General features: G+C 42.2%; 1 protein-coding gene across 1 annotated transcript in view; it reads left to right on the top strand.

Moving 5' to 3' along the window:
• Positions 1-25,733, top strand: part of CNTNAP2 (contactin associated protein 2) — a 936,385-nt gene that overhangs the window by 338,928 nt on the left and 571,724 nt on the right. The window contains exon 2 of the mRNA XM_033166345.1: positions 23,295-23,414. Coding sequence (XP_033022236.1) covers positions 23,295-23,414 — 120 coding nt within the window. The remainder of the gene's footprint in view (positions 1-23,294; positions 23,415-25,733) is intronic.

Here is a 25,733-nt window from a genome sequence, read left to right as displayed (position 1 = left end):
AAGTCTGCAAATGACATCAAATTAGGAGGGGTGGCTAATACCCCAGAGGACAGGATCACACTTCAAAATGACCTTAACAGATTAGACAACTGGGCCAAAGCAAACAAGATGAATTTTAACAGGGAGAAATGTAAAGTACAACACTTGGGCAAAAAAAATATGAAAGGCACAAATACAGGATGGGTGACACCTGGCTTGAGAGCAGTACATGTGAAAAGGATCTAGGAGTCTTGGTAGACCACAAACTTGACATGAGTCAACAGTGTGATGCAACAGCTAAAAAAGCCAATGCAATTCTGGGCTGCATCAATAGGAGTATAGCATCTAGATCAAGGGAAGTAATAGTACCACTGTATTCCGTCCTACCACTGTATTCCGTCCTATGTGACCCTAGTAAGGGGTGGTCAGCTGGTATGCTACAGACTAAGTTTGACACTGGTTTGGAGTGAATCAGACAATGTTGCCCCTGATTTGAGTATCAATTACTCAGTTTGGGGGTGGCAAAAAATGCAGGGTTCACAGCACAAAAAGAGCACAAAACTTTGGCATCAGTTTGGAGGGGATCCAAAATTTTGCCGAAGCTGAACCAGCTCTTATGTCTGAGGTTTCATTAGAGGTCCTCAGTCCATTCCTGTTCACATGTCACAAAACATTGTTGCCTTTTGAAATAAATGGAGCAGCGTGGTGGAGGAGGAGGCAGAAATCTTAATGAGAAGGGCTCCAACGGCCTTTGCCCTGTAAGGCCATTCCACTCCATCATTTTGAGCCATTTGCATTGAAGAACTCTTCTGTGCAAAAACACCTTATTTGTTCTTGTGGAACCTTTTATTAAATGGAACTCCTTCATCAACTCTCACCCTTTTTCACACTGATTTAACAGTTCAGAGTAGTGATGGCATTTACCTCCCCAATTAAACTGGCACTTTCCATTTGTCTCCTGCTGTCGGCCATTAGGTTTGATAAGAGCTGGAAGGAAATAGTTTGTGTCAACAGCACTGGCAATTTTCTGTCTAAAGGTAAAGCTGTCCTTCAGTGGCTGTACTGGGGGCATATAGAAAAATATCAGTGACGGGTTTCTTTATTCAAGAAATGGTTAAGAGAAATTTCTTGAATGGAATGTGTGCAGGGTTAGACTGCAAACGAGAAAGGCCTATACATTCAAGAGCCAGATTCATCACTGCTGTGGTGGTGGGATATAGACTGCACCCTCCCCTGTATTATTGCTAAGCAGTCAAACTTCTGCCACCATTTGATCCTGAACAACCAAGCTGAGAGGGATTAGGGGTTGCTGAGCCTGCACAGCAGCACCAAGCTTGAGTCAATGGAGGAAACTCCAGGGAAACATGTCACAGTAGAAATGAAACCTCTTTACACTACTAAGCTAGAAGATGTCCTTGTAAAGCAAAAGTGGAGAACAGGTGGTTCTCTGGATGTGGTTGGCCTGGCCATCGACCATGGGAATTGGGAGTCCAACAATATCTGGAGAGCCACAACTTCTTTATCCCTTGCTGTAAAGGCTTCAAGGTCAGTCTTGTTAAAGGTGTAAGTTTAATATGCACAAAATGCTATGTCTGAGTTCATTGTGTTCAAAAATCCCATGCAGAGAGGTTTGCATTAGGCACAATAGGTTTACCTCTAGCAAATGCATCAAAGAGAGGCTGGAGAAGGCTAGTTGATGACTCATCCCTGAAACCGAAGCAGAGATCTCTCACAGCAGAAAATGACACTTGAGAACTCAGCGTTTCAGATATGTCATCGGGTTCAGCCGCAGTAGGTGCTCAGCTCAGAGATCTTGAACAAACAAGTTGCTTGTGTGGGAATTCTCTCTCTGAGCAAAGAGAGGAAAGTTGTTGAACCACATTAAAGACAGAAAAGAAGACAGGACCGGATTGCTTCCTTATTTGTGCTACAAATAAACATTACAAAATAGAAAGCAACTATTTTAAGACTGTTCTACAGTAAATCTTTGAAACTCATTCTTGTGGTGGAGAGCATTCATTTCTACTGTGCATAAGGTCCAGATCAGGGATTCTGCTTGCAAGCACTCCAACAAGTCTGTCTTCCTCTTCTAATGGTAGAGATGGTGGTGTCTGGTTTTCCTCGTCTCAAGCAATGTGCGCTGAAAAGTTCCCCCATGTTTTTTTCCCCTGACCATTCTCCATCAATTAATGAGAAAATAAACTGTATTTGAAAATTATCAAAGGGGAGGGAAATGATGATGACTTTTTATTGGTGGGGTGCAGGATTTTTGTTGCACTTTCCTTATTTTAGGTCAACCAAGGGGTGTTTGTGAGTCTCACTTCTTATGCCTACATTGTCTGGCTACAATATCAATGTGTGGATTTCTATCTGTCCCTTAAAGACTTAAAAATGCTCCCTCCCCTTTTCAGCTGTTTTTAACTTTGTCATGTATTTGTTTATGGATTGTATTTCATTGGCAACTTGTATTTGTATTCAGTGTTGTCAGCCACTTTGTGAAGGCTTAGGCAGTGAAAAGTGGGATATAATTATCGAGAGAGAGAGAGAGAGAGAGAGAGAGAGAGAGAGAGAGAGAGAGAGAGAGAGAGAGAGAATCTATGACTCAGGGTAAGAGAGGAGAAATGGAGGAAAGAAAAGTGTTAAAATACTGTGGGGGTTTTTCCTGCTGAGAATTTCCCAAGAGGATTCATTGACACAGCCTGAGGAGAACAGTGCTCAGATCTGTACAGGGAGAAGGTAAAAAAATGTTTTTGTTCACTACGTATTTTGTAATGGGAAGAAAGCTTTGTGTCGGTCCTGATAGCATGGGTGAATTATGGGTGAATTTGATGGACCTGCATCCTGGCAGGAGCAATGTCATAAAGACATCCCCTTAACTTTTAAAGCAAGCTTGAAACTATTGACCATTTCCACCTTCCCTAGGTGGGACCAGCAGAGGGAGCTTTCAGCCATGTCTTTGCATCTGGCTGAGAAGAAGGAGAAAGGGGGGGGGGTCCTGTATCCCTGTGGCTGGATCAGAAGGGAGGTGGGAGTGTCTACAGTTGCCTATAATGATTCATGCATTCACAGCATCTGCATATTGTGATGACTAACTTCCCTTTAAAATGGTTTTTAATTTATGGAAGCTAATGAGCTATAAATGTTTTACCTTCCCTCTCCAAAGAGTCAAATACACTGTATTTCTGAATTATTCTGATCAGGAGAGCAATAAGAACAAAGGGCAATTTATTGCTTTCCCTCCCTCTTCCTTTTCCCCTCCCAACCACCAGGTCTCTCCCCCCCCCCCTTTGTAATCATCTGCTATTGGCATTTCTCCATGATAACACTTAGTGGAATGTATCATCCATCTGCCTCTCCTTCTTTGCCTGGCTAATTATAAAGTTTTTGCAGCCTGCTCTTTTCCACTTTGTTTGGTTGCTGCTGAATTTTTACACCCTTACATTGAAGCCAGAGTTCAGTAAATGAAACTGGGGTGGTGCAAATATATTTCCTAAAATAAACTGGGCAGGGAAAGGGGAATGACTGGATTTGACGCTGCGAGACTCATCCTTGAATTTCTCATTGAATAAAACAAACATCAGATTGAAGAACATTATTTATATCACTTGAGAATGTGTGCCGCAAATGAGCCATCTGTGGACTGCTTTTCACACAGACAGTGCGCCTCAGGATTAGATGCTCATGCACAAGATACAACGCACATTTCATCAGTTGTGGAGTAAGCATGCAGGGATGTTCTCATTTAGATTCACAGATATTTATTTTCACTTGGCCAAACAATGACATTCCACTTATCCATTGTTAGTGCAGATTCAAAATTTTCACAATGGCAGGATAATCAGTATCAATTCACATCCTGGTTGCATATTACATAGATGAGTTGTTTAATTGTACATCATTCCTATTTAAAAATGCAGACCTTGTTCATAATTTTTCTTTCAGTACAACTTGTTGCATAATTACTTGACACTCAACAAGTTGCACAGTACTGTAAACTGTTTGCAAACCTTTTGTTGCTCATAACACATAACACATCCACTCTCACAAGGTAAATTGACCATGGGAACAGATATGCGGATATTTGCATGTACTGTATGCTTTTGTCTCTTTAAAATGCAAGGAATCTACAAGTGGAAATTATTGTTGCAAATTTGTTGATGTCAAAGGGGGGGAATGCATGTCTTCATCTGCCCTTCAGAATGTACAGTAGGGTAGTATCAAATAAGAAGGAAAGTAAGCCCCTTTCTGGCAGTCCCTCGCACTCCCCCCCCCCCCCGCAGCAATCTTTTCCACAGGGTTGGGGGTCCATCCAGAGCAGGGGGGGGGAATGGGTTGCAGACAGTCTATTACTTTGGAACTTTACACCCTTCTATTGTCATTTTCAAAAATATTACAATACAGTCTTGTAGTGTTACACTTTTGGAGCTTCCATAGTACTGGAATTGTTTTAGAATTTGGTATTAAGTCTCAGATTTCTGTTGGCCAATATTCCAAGAGACTTTATCACTGGAAGCAGGGAGATGTTCAGTGCTCAGAAAGCTGGAAGTGAGTCAGCTGCCCATAGGAGCCAACTCCTAGGGGCTGAGGTCCCTTCAGCTCCCCCACTAAAATATTTGAGGGGGCTGGGTCCCCCCAAAGTTGATGGGCATTGCTATTCAAATGGTGTGTGTGTGAGGTGGTGTGTGATTATGTGAAGTGGGGCTTACCTGTTTCAATATTTTATTCAAGTTGGCACCCCTGAGGCTGTCTCTGGAAGGACAGACTCTCCTGGGACTTCATCCTACTGTTCTACTCCATCTAAGCTCTCTGCTGTCCCCATTGTTGGTGTCACTTTGCTTCCCTACATCACTCCCCCACCCCCAATGAAAACCTCCTTATACATACACCACCTCTATAGTTATACTGGGGTTAACATAAAGCATTCGGGAAAGGGTCCTTTAAAAAATGTAACAAGTCTTTCTTGTTTCTCATTTTCCATTACCTGTGTGTTTGTCAATATTATGTGTGTGTGTGTGTGTGTGTGTGTGTGTGTGTGTGTGTATCCTTGTAGCTCTAACAAATTATGGTAGGTTGCTTACATTAAAATGATTGGCAGCTGTCATATATTATGAGAGGTTTGCTAAGAAGAGACAAATTATAGCAAGGATGAATGGGACTTTACAGGGTTTTAAAACTCTAACATTTTATGGATGTTCTTAATAGGCTCTTCCCCTCCCCAACGTTCATTGGTGGTGTCACCAGCCTTCTGTGTTTCCACACCAGATGAATATTTAAGAGCCATTCAGCCTGATAAGCCAACTAAGCTGCTGTACTTGAATGCAGTCCAATTTAGTTCTATTTTAGTGGTATATTATTACCATTAATTTCAGTTGTACTAAAGGTCAGCTCATGTCACTTTATTACCAATAGTGGGCCACTATTATTATTATTTTAAAAAACAAAAAAAAATCTAATTCAGATTACAGTTCTCCTAGGGATGTTTTCAGAATGCTATTTTTGCAAATTTTTGTAAAAATCGACCTTATCTGGAGCCCCAAAGCCAATGTGTGCATCAGAACTGATTCACTCAATCTGTTTTACATTTCCCGAGTCTTCTCTTCTTTGCTCAAATATCAAAGTGCATTTAGAAATGCACATTTTGAAAAATAAAACATAGCCCTAAAATTCCCTGCATTTTGTCCATTACACAAATCACAGTAATCAAAATCGGTTAAGACTTGGAATTACAGCTGCCACCATATTTAAGCTAATATAGCATTTCAGTGTTAAATTGAGAGAATCATTTGACAGGTTTTGAAGGAAGCAGAATTAGTTTTGCTTGATCAATAAAATTTCTCAAAGGGGTTGTTCCTGGCACCCTAGTCAAAAACATATTCTCACTGAGGCTGCAATCCCAGCTTCATCCAGAACTCTAATTTGAGTTATGCAGCCTTGCATGACTTCTGCTTTTGTTTGTAAATCAGTTCCATTGTAATATTTGTGATCTGTTTCACAATCATGGCTTATTGATGTAACTGGAGAACAGTATGACCTATGTGCACATCCTTTATGCACGTGGAATCGGATGTCTTGTGCAATGTATGTCCTCCTTAGTGTTGTGGGGGGGAAGCATGAATACTGCAGGAAGCTCATTAATCAAACAGATGTAGTTTCAGTAATTATGAAATCTTCTCATTAAGCAGCAGCAGCAAGTCATTAAAACATCTTCTCCAGCCTTTTGGCTAAGATCAAGTGCAGAATATCTTCTCATTAGGATAATGGAGTTCAATAAAATGATATTCCATCATTCTCCATAAGGGAGCAAAGTGGAACTTTTTGGTTAACTGCAATCACTTAGTGATTCGTTTTATCTTCCTCAGATCATGTTCATTCATCTATAAGACAAGATTAATTCTTCACACAGTCAGGCTACACTCCTGAAAAATGCTTAGTCATAAAAGTTAACTTTGTAAAAGAAATTAAGGGCATTTTAATGAAATTAATATGGAATAGAAATGAATGGGTGTTTCCAATTTCTATCTCTCTGCTTCCATTATTTTTCTGCATCTTAATTTCAGGTTGAAAAAGGAATGGCCACAGGAATAAGGTTTCTCAAGTTGAGAATCTTGGTTGAAGCAATGTTGCAGCTCTCTTTGCTCTCAGACTGGAGCCATTGTTCCTCCTCCTCTTTCTGCTGAAAGCTGCTCTTTCCTATCTGCCAAGTCCGTATGTCAGACTGCAGTAGTAAATGTTTACTTTTTTACTTGCATGTAAATGCCCTTTTTGATCGGTATTTGGCTTTGGACGGCAGCCAAGACCAGTTGTTTCTTTGTAGCTTCCTGATATGATGGGCTAGAAAATGACAAGCAACATCAGGATGGACTTCTTCCAGTTGCCCCACTTGGGATATTACCATAGGCATCTTAGTGCAACCCTTGAATGCACCACCTCAAATATACATTCCTATTTCCTTATATTGGTAGTCCATTTGATTAAGTTTCGCCTTTCTTGGAATGGTGCAGAGCCATTTAGTTCTGTTTCTATCAGCCAAGGTCCTTTTTGCTTGTAAAATTTCCTAATTTTGGCATGCTGTTTTCCATGGTTGACATGTTCAATAGGTGCTAATTATAAGTTTCTATGAAAAATCATCATAATTTATTTCTTCATTTACATATCCATTGACATATACCACAAAAGTCCCAAGGCAACTTACAACAATTTTGAAGAAGGAAAATATATAAAAAATACACACAATAAAATGTCATAAACAGCTAAAAGTGGTCATTGACTAATTTCCAACAAAGGAACCCCCTCATGAGTAATATGATCACCATTAAAACAACAAACTAACAAAATAGTGGCATTAAAATGCCTTTGGACTAATTAATTGTACGTATCAATGATGGTACAATAATAGGCAGTGCTTGTATTGACAGGGTCTGCACTTCATAGATTATGTTTTTGAGAAGGAGAAAATTCTTTAAGAGCAATAACTAATATATATTGTTAAATGATGAGCAAGGAAAACAACGCTGTTTGATTGTCTGCCACACTGTCACGCATGTGGGGGCCATTAGGGCAAACCAAGGCATTACCTAGTAAGGGGAATTCCCCCCCCCCTAATTATTTTGTATTTATTTTTGTGAATAAGGGGGTTGGTAGGAGAAATGGTGGATTGCAATAAACTCTTTGTTAACCATTTCCATGCTTTGTTTGTGCTATCATTTGATATTTATAGAGTGCCTTGCTGTACAGAGAGCAATCAGCTGTTGAATTTGCAAATGGTTTCCATAAAAAGCATTGCGTTTGTAGTGTACATAATAATTTCAATTACCACTGATTTTTATATAAAATATAAATTTGCCTAAAACAACTTTCCTGTCCGGATTCTCACTTTTTGAAATATGGCAACACCACCAGATGACAAGACCCCCCCCCCGCCTCAGCCTCCCTGGTGGGGTCCAAAGGAAAGCAGAGCAAGACATTTGGCACCAGCTTGGCTGCAGGAGTTGCAGGAAGGAGGCGTACAAGACGCCATCCAACCATCTTGGGGGCTCCACTCTGGATCAGGGTAGGGTTTAGGACCAGAGTTTCCCTTTTAGATTTGCTACCTTCCAGGGTTCAGGGGTCCCACCTGCCCTTCCCTTCTTATTGCATACTCACACCATCTCCCCAGGGTTTCCTGGGAATTATAGTTTTATGTTGGGGACTAGGGATCTCTAATCAAAAATTCTTAGCAAACCCACCAAACCGTAGTTCCCAGGAATCTTTGAGAAAAGCCATGACAGTTAAACTGGTATATGAGCAATATAAGTTTCTACTGGATCTGTGCCAATGTTGAATGTATGCATATGCTGCGAAAAGCAAAGTAACACATACTTTCACTACTCAAGCAGAGCTTAAAAAAAACTCTCACAAAAAGCATTTCCTATTTAAATTTCATTGTAAAGTTCAAATCCTGAAAGAAATCAGACAACCTTTCATCCGACCCCAGCAAGGCAGGCATTTCATTTAGCTATTCAGTTTGGATTCATTCCAGGATGACATTTCCTGTCAATAACAACTAAGATACAAGGACGGGGGGCATCAGTATTTTCAACGAAAATAAAATAATAATCAGTCTTAGTTTTATATCTACCACTGAAATGTGTGTTAGTACACACACACACACACACACACACACAAAATTTAGCATAGCAAATCTAGAAATGAAATGGCCCAATAAGAGCTGAAGGAGCTGCTGTCTGATTTTGCAAAACCTTCTAAAAATTAATTTAGAGGATTTACCCACCATTAGGTTCGGAATTCAATTCATTGCTTGACCTTTCAGCATAAAGAATCTGCTACGCCTCTTTAACAGCCAGCACATCCCTGTATTTGCAGCAAGCATGCTTGAATAGTGCTAAGGTGGTCGGCCTGCTGATCGCTTTGATTTGTATAAGATTGCTCATGCACCATATACAGCTTTGATTTGGACATTTTAATACCCTGAAGGAGAAAGACTCAGCCACATGGATTTTGCACAGTTCGGGAAATACAGGGCTGTGATTTATTTAATGGAGAAACTCTGTTTGTCACCAGCTTTCAATCTGCCTTGGCTTCTTTATTATAAAGTATTAAATGAAATGAGGCAGCTCAGCATCCAGATGAGTGACATTCAGGCGAAGTGCCAGCAGACTGGAGGAGGGCAAATGTTGTCCCTATTTTCAAAAGGGGGAAAAGAGAGGACCCAAACAATTACCGCCCAGTCAGCCGGACATCAATACCAGGAAAGATTCTAGAGCAGATCATTAAGCAAACGGTCTGTGAGCACCTAGAAAGGAATGCTGTGATCACTAAAAGTCAGCATGGGTTTCTGAAAAATAAGTCATGTCAGACCAATCTGACCTCATTTTTTGACAAAATTACAAGCTTGGTAGATGAAGGGAACACTGTGGACGTAGCCTATCTTGATTTCAGCAAGGCCTTTGACAAGGTGCCCCATGCTATTCTTGTAAAGAAGCTGGTAAAATGTGGGCTAGACAATGCTACCATTCAGTGGATTTGTAACTGGCTGACTGACCGAACCCAAAGGGTGCTCATGAATGGCTCCTCTTCATCCTGGAGAGAAGTGACTAGTGGGGTGCCACAGGGTTCTGTCTTGGGCCCAGTCTTATTCAACATCTTCATCAATGACTTGGATGATGGGCTTGAGGGCATCCTGATCAAGTTTGCAGATGACACCAAATTGGGAGGGGTGGCTAATACCCCAGAGGACAGGATAACACTTCAAAATGACCTTAACAGATTAGAGAACTGGGCCAGAGCAAACAAGATGAATTTTAACAGGGAGAAATGCAGAGTACTACACTTGGGCAAAAAAAAAAAAAAAATAATGAAAGGCACAAATACAGGATGGGTGACAACTGGCTTGAGAGCAGTACATGTGAAAAGGATCTAGGAGTCTTGGTAGACCACAAACTTGACATGAGTCAACAGTGTGATGCAGCAGCTAAAAAAGCCAATGCAATTCTGGGCTGCATCAATAGGAGTATAGCATCTAGATCAAGGGAAGTAATAGTACCACTATATTCTGCTCTGGTCAGACCTCACCTGGAATACTGTGTACAGTTCTGGGCACCACAGTTCAAGAAGGATACTGACAAGCTGGAACGTGTCCAGAGGAGGGCAACCAAAATGGTCAAAGGCCTGGAAACGATGCCTTATGAGGAACGGCTTAGAGAGCTGGGTATGTTTAGCCTGGAGAAGAGAAGGTTAAGGGGTGATCTGATAGCCATGTTCAAATATATAAAAGGATGTCATATAGAGGAGGGTGAAAGGTTGTTTTCTGCTGCTCCAGAGAAGTGGACACAGAGCAATGGATTCAAACTACAAGAAAGAAGATTCCACCTAAACATTAGGAAGAACTTCCTGACAGTAAGAGCTGTTTGACAGTGGAATTTGCTGCCCAGGAGTGTGGTGGAGTCTCCTTCTTTGGAGGACTTTAAGCAGAGGCTTGACAGCCATCTGTCAGGAATGCTTTGATGGTGTTTCCTGCTTGGCAGGGGGTTGGACTGGATGGCCCTTGTGGTCTCTTCCAACTCTAGGATTCTATGATTCTATGTACAGGCACAATATCACCCATGGCATAGAAATCTTTGTTAATTTTGAACAGACCAAAGCACTTTTTCATATACATTTTATAATTAATATGTGGAATTTATTGCCACAAAATGCACTGGAGGTTGCTAACGTAAATAACTTTAAAAAGGAAAAGAAAAGAAGTGGACAAAATGCCCCCCAACTACCAGATCATAAGTTCCAGCAGTAACAGATAAGCAAGAAACCACTTTGCCTCTGCTTCTCATGGAAACTTCTGAGGGGCCACATTCGGCTTCCTAGAATTCAGAGCGATTGTGGAGGACTTTCTGTGGTGCTGAGAAGAGAAGTGTCCGGGCACTGTGTCCTCCTTTGCTGCGACAACCTGGTAAAATTCTGAATACACAGGATGTGTGTTAATTTTCTATACAATTTCTGTCTTGTATTATTTTACTGTTTTTATTTCACATGTTGTAGTAGTAAAAGTGCCATGATCTCAAAGAATACCGATTCACATCCACATCAGTCACATCTACATCACCTGTTCATTCAGCACTTGGCAGCTGAATGTGTGGACAGATCTGTCCTGGTTCATTTACACATACAAGTAATCATGTAATCTAGAAGTCTTCAAAGCATCATGGAGGGGAATGTCTGCAATAGCACTGACAGCAGGATGCCACTTTAAAAACAAGCCAAAATATTACACCAAAAGAGCATAGCAGATATAACTGGAAGAAAAATGAGAAATAAGAGTTTTCTTCTAATGTGATGGAAAATTGCCCACATCTTGTAAACTCATTATGATTCATTCCTAAATTAGATTTGCTTGCTAAAATTTCACTGTTTTATGAACACATTTCTTTATGTTCAGAAATGTACACAGTACTCTTTGATAAAGCTACCTCCATTTTATGTAATTTCAGCTGTTTGGCTAACTTCCTTCTTCTTGTTATTTTCCTGCAGTATATCTGCCAATGGTGCTTCGATAGCTCCATGGCATGACTTCAGGATTTGTAATGTGCCATCTTAACATAGCTGTGTCTTGGCCCTATTTGTCCTTTACTGGCAGACGTTTAATAAACATATTTCTTTCAGCCACCAAGGCTCCCTGGACAAAGGCTGGAATGATTGCTCAGGAAGGAAGGCATACAGTATTTCACTGGTGTTTATAGTGTAGAAATTGCACAAGGCTACATAATCTCTGTGCGAGTGCAGTTAGAGTTGAGGGCGCTGCCAGGAAGGTCCATTAATGTACCCACCCAAAGGACCTGCAGTTATGTCCTAGTCAGTATACGTTGTTTACTATGTATGTGCCCTTCAGTCTCCTCCTTCTGCTAGGATTCTGCTAGGCTGGAGAAAGGAAACAGTCCTCTTGCTTCTACTGTTGCCTTTTGCACCATTCATGTGGACATAACAGGACTTCAGAAGCTCTGCCACCACCTTGGTCAACTGACCTAGGAAAATGAAGCCAGCCAATCACAATCAATAGTTGAAGGGAAACAACTTGCATTGCCTCAATGAGTTCAGCAGAGAGAACTGTTTTGATTGAGAGGAACAGTTAGCACCAGAATACATGGCTGGTTTTGGTTATGAATACAGTACTAGGAGAGGAGGACTTAAACTTTTGGGCAGAAGCAGTCACTGCTAAAAGAACCCCCTCTCTCTGAGCCCACAGAAAAGAGAGGAGGGGGAGCGGGTGCTGCTCTCAGGAGGCAGAATCCCCCACCTTGCTTGGCTTAGAGGCTCTTAGGCAATGGCTGGCTCAGAGGGCCAGCCAATCTTTTCATCACTGAAAATGATAATATTCTGGAGCCAGACTTGAAGGACCTCTTCCAACTTAAGTAGGACAGGTGCTACATTCAACCACATCTTGCGATGGGGCCAAACCAGTAGGAAGAGAGCTCTGTTGTGGATGTGCTCTGAGCTCTGTTCAGTATTTGCAAATTCCTATATACTGAACTCACCAGATCTGCACCTTCTAGACTAAGGCGAGGATTCAAAAGTTATCTATTAGATTTCCCACTTCTCAAATGTTTCCCAGTCCTTAGCCTGTGTGTGTGTTTAGAAAAAAAATGAGAGAATATATAATATGTTTAGAAAAATATGAAATATGTTGAAAATACATCACATATTAATCTCATATTAATATATAAATGGGATCTGTAAGCATTCTGTCCTATTCTTACCAGATGAAAGGATGCCAAGCAACCATTGTTTTATTGATCTGATCTCCAAAAGTGTCCTCTGTCAGGTGACCATCAGCCTCCAGATTTTGACAGGCTGTTAGATCTAAATCCCCAACTCATCAGATTCTATCCTTCCTCTATTCTTTTTTTTTTTTAAACTTAATTTTTAAATTTCTAAAAATACTTATGAGAAACAATCCCCATATGCCCCTCACTCCAAGAAATACCCCATGCAATCAATTCCTAGAAGATTTCCCTCTTACCCATTAGGCTTTGTCCCTGACCTTACTTCTGCCCACAATTACAGTGCTACCTCTGGTTACGTTCTTAATTCATTCCGGAGGTCCGTTCTTAACCTGAAACTGTTCTTAACCTGAAGAACCACTTTAGCTAATGGCACCTCCCGCTGCCACTGCGCCACCAGAGCACGATTTCTGTTCTTATCCTGAAGCAAAGTTCTTAACCTGAAGTGTTATTTCTGGGTTAGCGGAGTCTGTAACCTGAAGCGTATGTAACCTGAGGTACCACTGTGCTCAACGGGGCAAAGATTCTTAAACAGAAGTCGGAATGCCAAACCTGATATATAAACACTGAATATACAGATTAATACACAAGGAAGCAGATTCTTTTCTTTAAAGGTGTGAATTCTCTTCTCACCAGAGGTTGTTCCAGAAAGCATTTACAAAAACTGTCTCTGTGATTGGAGCTGTGTGTGCCTTTCAGTTGATGACAGTAAGTGAAGGAAACAAGTCAAATGCATTTCTGGATGGCTTGCTGCAGAAACCTTTCAGCTGACACATTTTAATAATACTCCACAGAAATCAGTACATCGTTGAGATATAAAGTGTTTGGTGCATTAAACACCAGAGCTTGCAGTTTGCAAGAAATTAACACATCAGAGGGGCGATGAGAAAAGAAAACAAGAACATACATAGACTGAGACACCCCTCTCCTTTGCACAGAAGAAAAAAGTGGTGTGGGAAGATGTCTGGCTGAAATGGTGCTCTTAGAGCATTTAGTATTTATAGTTGAATAAAGCCTGAGTAAAAGCTTAAGGGGAAAGTTGTTAGGACATGATTTGTCTTTTCCTCCAAGAGAAAAGCTGTCAAGGAAACACAGCATGATTTATCAGTTATGCACCTTTCGGTTTTTGCTTTTATCTCTGCTGGCAACAGCAGGCGACTGATAAGTAGCCAGGCAGGCAGCTTCTGCATTGCATAGAGCATATATGGATCGAATGTGGCGTGATGAAATTGGAGGAACTGCACCATCTTAAAGTTATGTGGGCATGTACTGGAAACACATATAGGTTTGGACTGTCATACTTTTCTTCAGATGCTTGCTTAAAAGTAGGTAGTGTCTTCATGACATATACCGGTAACTACTTTCTTTTTTAGCTTTATTATAATCTATTTAAGAAATTATGTGCACCAAAGTTGGGCAATTCATGTTATCCTTAGACAGTATCCAGGAAAGTAGCAAGCAGTGAAATTAAACCACAATATAAAATGGCAGAAACCAGTTGTCGTTGGTCCAGGAAATGGTTGTTTTCCGAGATTACCTGGCTAGTAATATGCATATACATTCTTGACTGAATTCACACACTCCTTCTATCTCACGAATAAGGGCTCCCCTGTCCTCTGAAGAGTGAAATGGGGCTCTCACCCACCAGCATTTTTAACAGTTGGCAAGTTAGGAGAGGCTTTGGAAATGATCAAGCTTATTGCTCAAGTTAAGATGAAGTGCTGTGGAAATGGCTTGAAGACTCACCATGGCCAGTTTTCTACATGACCATGAATTGCCCCCCTCTGGTATGAAGAGTTTCTAAAACAGGCAATAGACATAGTTTATGACTTGTCCTCATCCTTTTAAGTGGCAATTCAGGGATTATATCTGGGACCTTCTTCATTAAGTCATCCGTACAGTACTACTAATTCTGAGAAGCATACTCACAGCTGCACTTCCTCCCAATGTTGCCTTTTAAAATTACATCACAACTCTTTGCTTTTCTTTCACCTGGGATGAAATATTCTCTCATCTCTATCTTTGAAGATTCTGTACAGGATCAGGTGGGAGACCTCTTTTGTCCAACCACCTTACATAAAGGGTAATGACTCTCCAAGTGCATGTCTGTAAACAGTCATCAGACTTTCCACCGAATAGAGATTGTGATGAAACATGCATTCTTAGTGGCCTTAGGCAACGTCTCTGAAGATTACTGCCAATTTTCAATGACAGGTGCCACTTATCAGACAATAAACTCGTAACCTTTTAAATTCAAAGGACCATGGTTCTTGTCATCAGAAGAGAATACAAAGCAAATTAATGCATTGATCCATAATTCTGCTTACATTAATAAAGGTGTTTCTGAGCATTGTGTGGTTGCAGCAGACCTTTTTCTTCGCATTCTCTGCAAAAATGTTGCTAGCTATTGCAGCAAGCTGTGCAGTAATGCAATGGGTCATCTTCCAGTCTCAAGTGAGTCCTGTCAGCCGATAAAAGCCATTTTCATCATGGGCTGTTTATTCTAGAATTATACACTTGCTCTTGCACTTTTATATATTTTACCTAAACGAGAGATGGGCTGTATATAAATGCAGACACACACACATATGAGAATAAATACATGTTATGTATTTGAGCAAGGAATTTCTCCCTTCCCCCACCCATAAGATCTCAACCTTTCATAATTACAATACGTTACAAGAAAAAAGAAGAAAAACTCTAACCAAAAACAAAAAACAAAAAAAAAACAAAAAGAATAACCAAACAAACAACAAGATTGCAGAGTCCTCCCCCACAGGAAGATCTTAACTTGACGCACACAGAAAGAGGTGAACCCTCCCAGCTCTCACCTGGGAGCTTCCCTTTATTCCCTCAGCCTCCCACCCCGGGAGATCTTCCCTTCCCTGCCTCCCAGGGTTCTTCAACAGCCAGCCATCACCTTCATCTGCATGCAAATTTTAGACAGTTGTTTCTTTCTCAGCTCTATCCCTGCCAGCTCAGGATATTTCTTATCATAGCTGTTTCACTCCTTCAGCCACCTGTGTGGAGGTTCTCTCAATTTCATCATCCATTGCCTCTAGCTTTACCCTTCCAATCTCCTGCTCTGCCAAACCTCCATCAGTATTTTTTCCCAAAGGTGACATATCTTTTCCAGCCTCAGCTTTTTCTAATCCATTTCCATTTACCATTTTAGGCATCTTCTCTCTTAGTTCTTTTAATTGCTCATTAAATAATTGTTGCATGACACCAACCATCAGTGGGGTGTTTTTTCAGTAGCCTACTTTTACCATACTGAGTGCTTTCTCTGAAATCCACACAGTCCTTGCTTATCAATACATTACATTCCTAACATCCCACCCTCACAGTGAGCAGCCATGTAGTTTCACATTACAAGCAGCACATTCACAACAGTGAAGCAGGGGATTAAGAATAGAACAAAATAAGATGAAAATTTCTCAGAGTTGGAGAATATCTTAGCTTTTTAAACTTTATTTAGTATGTATCATTAGAACATGCTTTTGTTTTGGTTTGAGCCCCTTTGTGACGTCTCTTCTTAAGCCAGTTCTTGGGTCATATTTCAGATGAACATTCTAACCAGCAGAGAGTCAGTCTCAGTAGTAATTTATAGGAATTTCATAAATAAATGAAGTGTGGGAGGCTTCGCTGATCTTTGCCCTAAGGACTGATCCCTAGGGCTATTAAGTGGTGTTTGGGTGAGATTGTGGTTCTTCTGCTTCCCATCACTCACCCGTCTGGGTTCTTTGAAGATTTCTCGGTCCCACAGCAGGAGAGCAGCCCTTCCAGAGCATTGGAAGTCATTGCCTGTTATCTCTGTTCCTCAAAGATAATATGATAGGCAGTAGCTATCATTAATCACCACCTAATTATCTCTGTTGTTAAGAGTCTCCACAGGAGACATCTAAACAGCCATGATTCCTCCCCAGAAGTCTGTATTTGAGCAAGGAATTTGATGACCTGAATGTATCAAAATAGCCCTGGAATGAACAGATTTCCCCCATTCTGTTCCTTTATTGTTCCCTGGGTTTGCTCTGCCACTGTGCTGCAGTACAATCCTATACATTTCTACTGAGGATAAGTCTCATTGTGTTCAATGGGGCTTACTCCTAGGTGAGTGGATATAGGGGTGCAGCCTCACTCATCTGGGATTTTCAGTTTAACCAAAATAATTTCTAAATTTAATTCCAGATTTGGAGACTGAAAAGTTTTCTGCTGCTTTAAAGTCCTTCAGTTTAGTTGCACATCTCCCCTGCTGCTTATTTTACCAATGTGCACTGATGCAACAACAGTGCAAACAAGCACTCTTGATATGTTAATACCAGTATTGATATGATAATAAATATGATTGCATCAATGTTATTTTTGTGTGGTGTTTTACTAATGCATACATGAACTCCTATGCATCAGTGAAACACCGCACAAAAATAATATTGATGCATTTGTTCTCAATATTGCCTTTTTGCACTGCTGTAGCAAAGTGCACATATATGCAGGAAAGTTGAAGGCTGTGGCAAACTGTGCATGTTCTGTACAAAATTGAGAAATAATAAGTGGAACTTTGGAGACTTTGGAAAAAAATAAGCAATTTGGGCTTTACATTTTGGGGGTGAAATTAGGACGTGGAATATTTTGAAAGCATCTCTTGAGGCCTTTCTTGTTATTTTAAACATAAATAAAGAGGGTTAACTATAGTGTGTGGGCATTTGCTTTTTTTACAGGCTTTCAGAAATTATATTTTCTGAGCAACTCTATTCCAATTGCTTGGTCCTATCTTTTAATGTGTTCCTTCTGTTTGGCTTCAGTTTGGGGTGTAGGAAAAGCAGATGTTTTCTTTTATCTTCTTTCAGCTGCCATGGCAGTGGCAGGAGCCAGAAGTCTTTGGAGCAATAATGTTTTATCTCTATTGACACTGTGCAATTTGGGGTGGAATATGAGGCATTCCTTAAGATCAATAAGTGAGGCTCTAATCTTCAGATTACAGCTGAGCCCCAGACCTATTCACAGAAATGATTCAGCTGTGGCTGGGCTCATTTGCTCATGAAGCTAAATGCAAACCTGCCTCAATAGCAATCTCATTCGCATCTTCAGGCAAGAATGAAAATGGAAAACATAAAAGGACAATGTATGTGTGAGAGCTTGGCTAGAAACAGCAGATAAAAAGCAAACAGATACTGTGCATGTCTTCCTTTTGCTGGGTCTCACAAAGATAGCTGGTTATTTGCCAGGTTTGCATAGCCACTTTCCCTGGATTCTGCTCACCTGTGCTGCTTTCCACCCCTCCAGTTCTGATACCCACATTTTCAGGGATCCCTAAAACTTGAATATCCATCCTCTTCCTTTGGGGCATCAGAGGCTGAAGTTTCAAGTGAAAAGATGCTGGGATGTGTGGAGGTGCAGCTCAGCAAAGTTTTCATGGGAGTGTTTTGGACCAATGGATTCTAATCATAGAATCATAGAATCCTAGAGTTGGAAGAGACCCCAAGGGCCATCCAGTCCAACCCCCTGCCAAGCAGGAAACACCATCCAAGCATTCCTGACAGATGGCTGTCAAGCCTCCGCTTAAAGACCTCCAAAGAAGGAGACTCCACCACACTCCTTGGCAGCAAATTCCACTGTCGAACAGCTCTCACTGTCAGGAAGTTCTTCCTAATGTTTAGGTGGAATCTTCTTTCTTGTAGTTTGAATCCATTGCCCCGTGTCCGCTTCTCTGGAGCAGCAGAAAACAATCATGCAGGAGGTTCACCCAATACAAAGTTAGTTTGACTAGCAGCTCTGGACCAGATGAAGCACAACCTTAGCATGATTTTGTATTTTTCTGTTGTGCACTGCCCTGTATACAAATTTAATAAATAACAACAACAACAACAACAACAACAACAACAACAACAACAACAACAACAACAACAACAATCTCTACTGAGTACCCTTCCTAATCTGCTTACAGGGTGTTCACATGTAACATCCCATAGTTTTTAGTCCATTTCACCCTCAGTTCCAAACTGCAAAAAAGTGGATTTGTTGCCTTGGGGCTACATAAAACAGATCCTGTTTTCTTCTTTTTCTTCTTGCACTGAGCATGTGTGAGAGACTAAAGACACTGTTGCCAGATCTTATTAGGACAAAGTGGAGTAAACTGGAAGATTGCTGTTGCTTCATAATGTTAACATTTAAATGGTCCCAGGTTGTCTTTGAAGTTAACACCTTACTGAGATAAATGGTCTAGAGTAGCGTTTATTCCTTTGCTGCCGCTGTCACGCTGGCTGGCGAGAGTGTTCCATAATTGATTAACAGGATACAGTACATTGACTTATATAAGGAAGGCTGCTGTATCTCTGCAACAGAAAGGCTTAGAGGATTGCACTTTTAGTAAGTGAAAGATTGGATATTTTCCCCTTCTGAAAAAACAGCAAAACCTGTCAAAAGATTCTGTGTTTCTTGGAATCTTTCCCTTGTGGCATCTATAACATCTCTGGCTTTCAGCTGAGGGTTAAGTGAAAAAGCATAGAGGAGCTCAGACAACGTTACAAATATTGCCTCAACCCTGCAAAAACCACTTTTCATTTCTATTTTTTTAGCTAGCTCATGTATGGTGCACACTATTGCAAGCTATGTGCTCAGATTTAATGCAATTTATCTTAGCAGCTTGCTCATTTTGAGAATCTCCCTCTCTCTCACCTCGCAAATTGATTTAGAGCTGAATTTGCGTACAGAGAGACTAAATAGATGGTGCCACATTTATTAGCATGGAAGGGAGGCTTGTTTTTCTTTATTGGCCCACATCTTCAAAAATAGAATTAGAAGCAAATTCCACGCTATAACATGTATTGGCAAGGAACGTCTAATAACATTGGAGGTCTCCTCTGGTGGAACTTCCAAATCAACACAATAAAGAAACGATAGCTCCATCGCCCATGGCTCCCGGTTACCACTACTAGGGCTACTTTCATCTGAGGTCATATCATAACTGCTGGGAAAAGAAAAACCATATAGAACATTGTAGAGGTGGAAGGGACCCCAAGGGTCATCTAGTCCAACCCCTTGCAATGTAGGAATCACCTTGGTAGCATATGAGGCTCCAGTTATAGATGATAATGCTACATTTGGGACTCAGCTATACAGCTGCAAATATAAAGTGCATTTATACAAATGTGACACTAGATGGTGATGGTGAGCTATGGAAAATTCAATAGATTTTTCAAAACACTTTTTAAAAGCATTTTCACAGCAGGTTTTTTTTATATATGTGTGTGTCTATATTGCAACTTGGTACTAGTAATGACAGCATCAAGTAGCCACTGGTTTCCTAAACACTAGCTCAGAATGGATACACTTGCAAACTTCTTCACTGGTTGCAAAAGTTAATACCATACAGAAAAGCAATGCTGCATCCATGTTATTCCCCCCCTTTTTTTTTGCAAGATAGCATTGCACAGAGTGCATGTATGCGTAATCGATCACATGATGCAATGCACACACACTATTTGAATGGCAATGCTCATCAACTTGGGGGAGGCCCTGCCCCCTCAAATATTTTATGAGGGAGGGAGGCAAAGGGACCTCCTAGCAGTTGGCTCCGATTCTTCTCTATACTGAATCCAATGGAAGTAAAGTGCTTAAAAGGATTATTGAGATTACTGCAAAAACAGATTAGGCCTCTTAAATATCACTTCTTGCTGCATCTGTAGCGATTAACAGAGTGCCAATGAGTTATTTCCCTGATAAATCATGGCTTAAGCACGGACAAGTTGCTGCTATTTTGATTACCCCAATAACAATGTACAATTTGTGCGCACAATACCCATCGACATGTATGGAGATTGCCAGGAAATTGTGTCGGTGGATTCTATGCATTGCTTATTAAATATTGTCCTAGAGGCTTGAATACCACCTATGTGTCCTGATTTTCCAGGGAAAGTCCCAGAATTATAAAAACCATCCTGGCTTCTGATTGTTCCTGGGAGGAGGATGATCCGGCACTTGTCCCAAGCAGCTGTGAGGCCTCTCCATGGCCGCCGCTTCCAGCCCCCTCCTCATAGTGGCTGCTGGAGAGCAGGCGAGGAAGAGGAGAGGCTGCCACCTCCGAGGTCCAGACATGCATGCCGCACTGGACCTGAGGGGGAGGCAGAGGGCAGGAAGAAAGGGGTTTAAAAATATTTCTCCTTTCTAAAATGTACATATTGCTGTGTGTTTTTCTTTTTGTAAATTCACCAAAGAATAAAATAAAATTGTGATTAAAGGGTTTTCTCAGGGGTGTGGAGGGTGTGTGTGTGCTCTGTCCCGTTGGTGTGGCGGCACTTGCCTTTCTTTAGAGAGGAGGTGCTCAGGGAGGGGGATAGGGGATCACAGAGGGTCAGTTGGGGGGGGGAGTGAGAATTCCTGGCAGGGGGCAGCAGAAACACAGGTGCTGAAAGGGCAGCTGCAGGGCAGAAGAGAGACAGACACAGACAGACAGAGATAGGCACCCGGTTGTTACATGACCCCATCTTGGGAGTGGGCAAGTGTGTGTGTGGGCGGAAGGGGTCCCACTGCCAGAAGTACTTGTTGGTGTATACTCTGTGGAAGGGGCTGAGGGAGGACCAAAAGAGGGGGGTCAGTGAGAATTTGGGGGGTGGGGTGGCAGAAGCACAGGCGCCAAAGGGGAAGCAGACCCTTCAACAGTCCTCAGACAAAAATGTCTCTGTTTTCATCCCGAGGAATGTTGGAGGGCGTGGGCTTGCTCCTCAAAAAGTGGGTAGAACTCCAGCCACCAGGATGGGCTTCATCTACATGCCGAGGTGAATCGGAATGACTCTGTACATTCTTGGCCACTTGGCCAGATGCGAGAAGGGATTATGACAGTTTCACTGCAGGCATTTTGGATGCTGGTCATACAAAGCAGCCTGCGGGGTGGGGGTGGGGATTGTTGTGATGGCCGCCGGTGTCAGAAAGGCACCTTTCCCACCATGCTGGTTAAGTGGGTCTGGATGATTTGACCAATAGAAAGGCTTTGTATGGTATGGCATAATTATAGAGTGGTGGTTTTTGACTGTATTCTTGGGAGCCTGAGTGGGCTCCCACAATGGAAAGAGCTGTGGTAGCAAACAAGATGCCCTGAAAGTTATCTACTTCAATAGCCCCCTGCAGGACAGCATTGAGAGTTTTCTAGGTCACATCCTGTTCAAGGGTGGCAACAACAAGGCCATAAAGGCCTGGCTAGTGCTCTGTATACCCTAAAATAGGGGCACTAAGTAGGGAGGGCCGGGGGGCCACACACCCCAATTTCAGATGAAAGCCCCCCCCAGCTCCAGGGCAGCCATGCACACATGCCATGAGGTGTGCTTGCATACTGTGTCCACACTGTGGGGCGTGCTGATGTCATGCACGCCTGTCACGGGGCCTTCAATCGCAGGGGCAAGGTGGCGAATGTGCCCTAAAACATGTCCTAGATTGTGTAAAAGCTGTACATGCAATATGCATAAAACAAACCCTCCAAGTGTCCCTATTTTCCAGGGAAAGTCCCAGCTTTACAGAAGCCGTCCTGGTTTCTGATTTGATCCCGGAATGTCCCCCTTTTCCTTAGGATTTCCCTATTTGCATTGGAAAAATATTGGCAGGTATGGTAGGACATTCCTGTTTTCATCAGAGAAACGTTGGAATGCATGGAGTTATCGGGTTCCTGAGCCATCTGAGGGTAGTCCAGTATAGGGAAGTTTTAAAATTTTTATTATGTTTTTATATTATGTTGGAAGCCGCCCAACATATAATAGGGCATCCCTATTTTCATTAGGGGGATGTGGGTGGCCTAGGGCTTGCTTATCAGAAGGTCAGCGGTTTGAATCCCTGCGATGGGGTGAGCTCCCGTTGCTCGGTCCCTGCTCCTGCCAACCTAGCAGTTCGAAGGCACGAAGTGCAAGTAGATAAATAGGTACCACTCTGGCGGGAAGGTAAACAGCGTTTCCGTGCGCTGCTCTGGTTTCACCAGAAGCGGCTCCCTCGGCCAATAAAGCGAGATGAGTGCCACAACCCCAGAGTCGTCTGTGACTGGACCTAATGGTCAGGGTTCCCTTTACCTTTACCTTTATTTTCATTAGAGAAATGTTGGAGGGTATGATAAAATGTTATGTGGCGGTGCAGAAGGTGCTTGTGGTGGAGTCTGTGTTCCTTTGAGCCATGTGAATCGATGGCTCGCCCCCGAGAGTCTCGGATTCTCTCAGAAGCTGTTAGCATATTGAGGAAGCAACTTGCTTATCTGAATCTCTCTCTGGGAACAGACAGAGAATAGTTCTTGGACTATATTAACAAGGAAGAACCTAAAGAAAACTGGATTGAGTTCCTAGTTGTTTATGAGCAATCTGCTGGTTTTTATTTACAATGTGTTTGTAACAAGTTTAAAGACGGTTTGCAGTGAAACTTCAGAAATCCTTTCCTGGTGTGGGGAGCTTATGGATCCAGATCAGGAAATTCTGCTTGCATAACTTTTAACAGAATAGTCTGCAGAGCACTGGGGTGACTGAGGAGTGTGGCCGTACACACATCCCTGAAACAACACTCTTCTTTGTCTTTCAGAAAAATGTGACGAGCCCTTGGTCTCAGGCCTGGCCCCTTCCTTCTTCAGCAGTTCATCATCTATGCCATCTGCATCAAACAGTTATGCACCAGGATTCGCAAAGCTAAACAAACGAGGAGGTAAGACACATGCCATTTGCAAAAAGTATCCACTATGAACAGCATAATAGGTTGGTAATGAAACTTTCAAAAATAAAAAGGTGCTTTTAGGAAGCTTAGAACTGACACCACAGATTGGAATAAATTACTTGCAATACTTATGAAATTTCAGCAGAAATTTAATGTGCTATGTAAGCCACCTAAAAAGGTAAAAAGGTGATATGCAAATCCGGTAAGTAATATATAATCTTAGTGACACGTTCACCATCCCAAAAGCTGGAGCATAGACACAGCATGACTGTTGCCTGTCACATGACCCTGTAGTAGCACATCGTGCACCATCAACACCCCTCTCTTTCATGCCCATGTTTTTGAACACAAAACAAAAATATTTGGGAGGAATTATAACTGCCACAGTCTAATGCTCTGATCTCCCTAAAGTGATTTGGTCTCTCAAGAGAGAAAATAGCCTCGTTTACAGCAAACCTTTTGCACAGTTTGCCACAGCAGCAAGGAGATGGCTGGTCAGCACCCAAGCAGACTTGCATATGGTCCTGATACCCAAAGCAGCCGCTTGGCCCTAGGCCTTCCCATTGCTTCACTGGCCATATGAGGGCATAGAGAGCAAACACCCAAGTCTTACAGGTAGTTAGTTCCCCTTTCTAGGCACTTGCTGTTCCTCTGCTACTGAACCAGGTTCAAGGATCTTGGGTTGATATACAAACCCTTGGACAACTGGAGCCACCCCCATTACAGAATTTCAGCTGGCTCCAACTCTAACAGGGGTGTGTAACCACCTTGACTTGCTTTTGTGCAGACACCTGTTCTGCAAGGGACTTCTACCTTGAGCAGCTATGTCAGAAACCCCCCACCCCCAGGCTCTGCTTGCTTGCGCTTCATGTGCCTCTTCCCAGGGAGCAGGTGCCACTTCCCAACCCAGATGCTTCCTTTGGCTGTTTGTGCCTTTTCCCAGGAGGGACCAGGCATGTACAGCCAAACTGAGGAGCATTTAACTCCTGCCTGCTGGCTGCTGCACAGGGGTTAAATCCTGCAGGGAACCATCCCCTGCCATGATGCAGAATCGGACTCTGCCCTCCTGCACAACCGCTGGCTTCACTGGTGACGCCAGCTGATGGAGGTGTGGGTGTTGTTTGGGGGAGATGGCTTCCTGCGCCGAATCAGACTCCCTAGTGAGACAAGGCCGGCTTGCAGTCCAAAGGTTCCCTAAGCCTGAACTAGGAGTTGGGTGTTTCGTGTCAGCAGACCCATGCAATGGAATACTGTGCTGCAGTGCTTTAAAAAATGTTTAGGGGTACTCTCCTTCTCCTACTTATATTGAAATACTGCCCCTCAATGAGGCCAAACTTATATTCACAAAATGTTTAGGGGAATGTGTCCCCCTGCATCCCCCCAGAAAAAGCACTGCTGTGCTAGCAGAAGTTTGGCCAGCATCCTCGCTTCTAACCTTCAGGTGACGCTTGGGGGGGTTGTTTGTTTAGGCAAACAGACCTATTCAGTAGTTTTAAGATGAGCCAGTCCTTTATATGGTTATTCTGTATTGTTCAAAATTGTATTTTCTCCCTTTTGTAAATTTTGTACACTGCCCTGATTTTTTTTTTTGTATTAATGGAGGTCTATAAATATTTTTAATAAGATGAATAAATGAAATAGGTGGCAGAGGGTAGCCGGTGATGACTTTGAGTTGGAGATTGTGATGGACAGCTGAGCCAGAGCAGTCCGGTGATGCAGTGCCTCAGACTTCCAGCAGAGGGCTGGAGCCTCTCTCTGATTGGCTACCAAGGCAGGCAGCCAAAGGGGGCGGAGCTAGCACTCAGGGCAAGAAGCACACAGAGTGGAGAAGCTGCAGAAGCAGAAAAACGCTTCCGCAGGTGACCATGGAGGGTTTGCGGAAGGAAGGGAAGTAAAGGTCTCAACACCAGCCTCCTCTTCAAATAAAACCACTGCCCTTGCTGCTGTTTGTGCAGTACCATTAAAGGAATCTAAGTGATGCCATAAAATCAGAGCCCACAAACAAAACCACTGGGAGAAAAGTGAATCCCTTTTAGTTCTCCTCTCAATAAACCTTTAAAAGCACCTAGCACAAAACAACACCTGGACCTATTTGTCTACAATTTGGCAGGTTCCTGACCTAAGGACACTTCTTTCATGCCTGCTCCCTTCAGACCAATTGCACAGAAAACACATGGAGAGATATCTGGCAGATATCTATCCCGAAACTACAAATGCTGCTCTTTCAGGACTGCAGCTTCCTTCTGAAACTTAGCATAATTTTATTGCCTCAGAAGAGTTTGCTGTGCCTGAAAAATTAATCAAATCTTG

The sequence above is a fragment of the Lacerta agilis genome, chromosome 12, assembly GCF_009819535.1.
Source record: "Lacerta agilis isolate rLacAgi1 chromosome 12, rLacAgi1.pri, whole genome shotgun sequence".
Classification (NCBI taxonomy): domain Eukaryota; kingdom Metazoa; phylum Chordata; class Lepidosauria; order Squamata; family Lacertidae; genus Lacerta; species Lacerta agilis.
The sequence above is the reverse complement of the archived record's forward strand: the minus strand, read 5'-3'. Positions and strand labels throughout refer to the sequence as shown.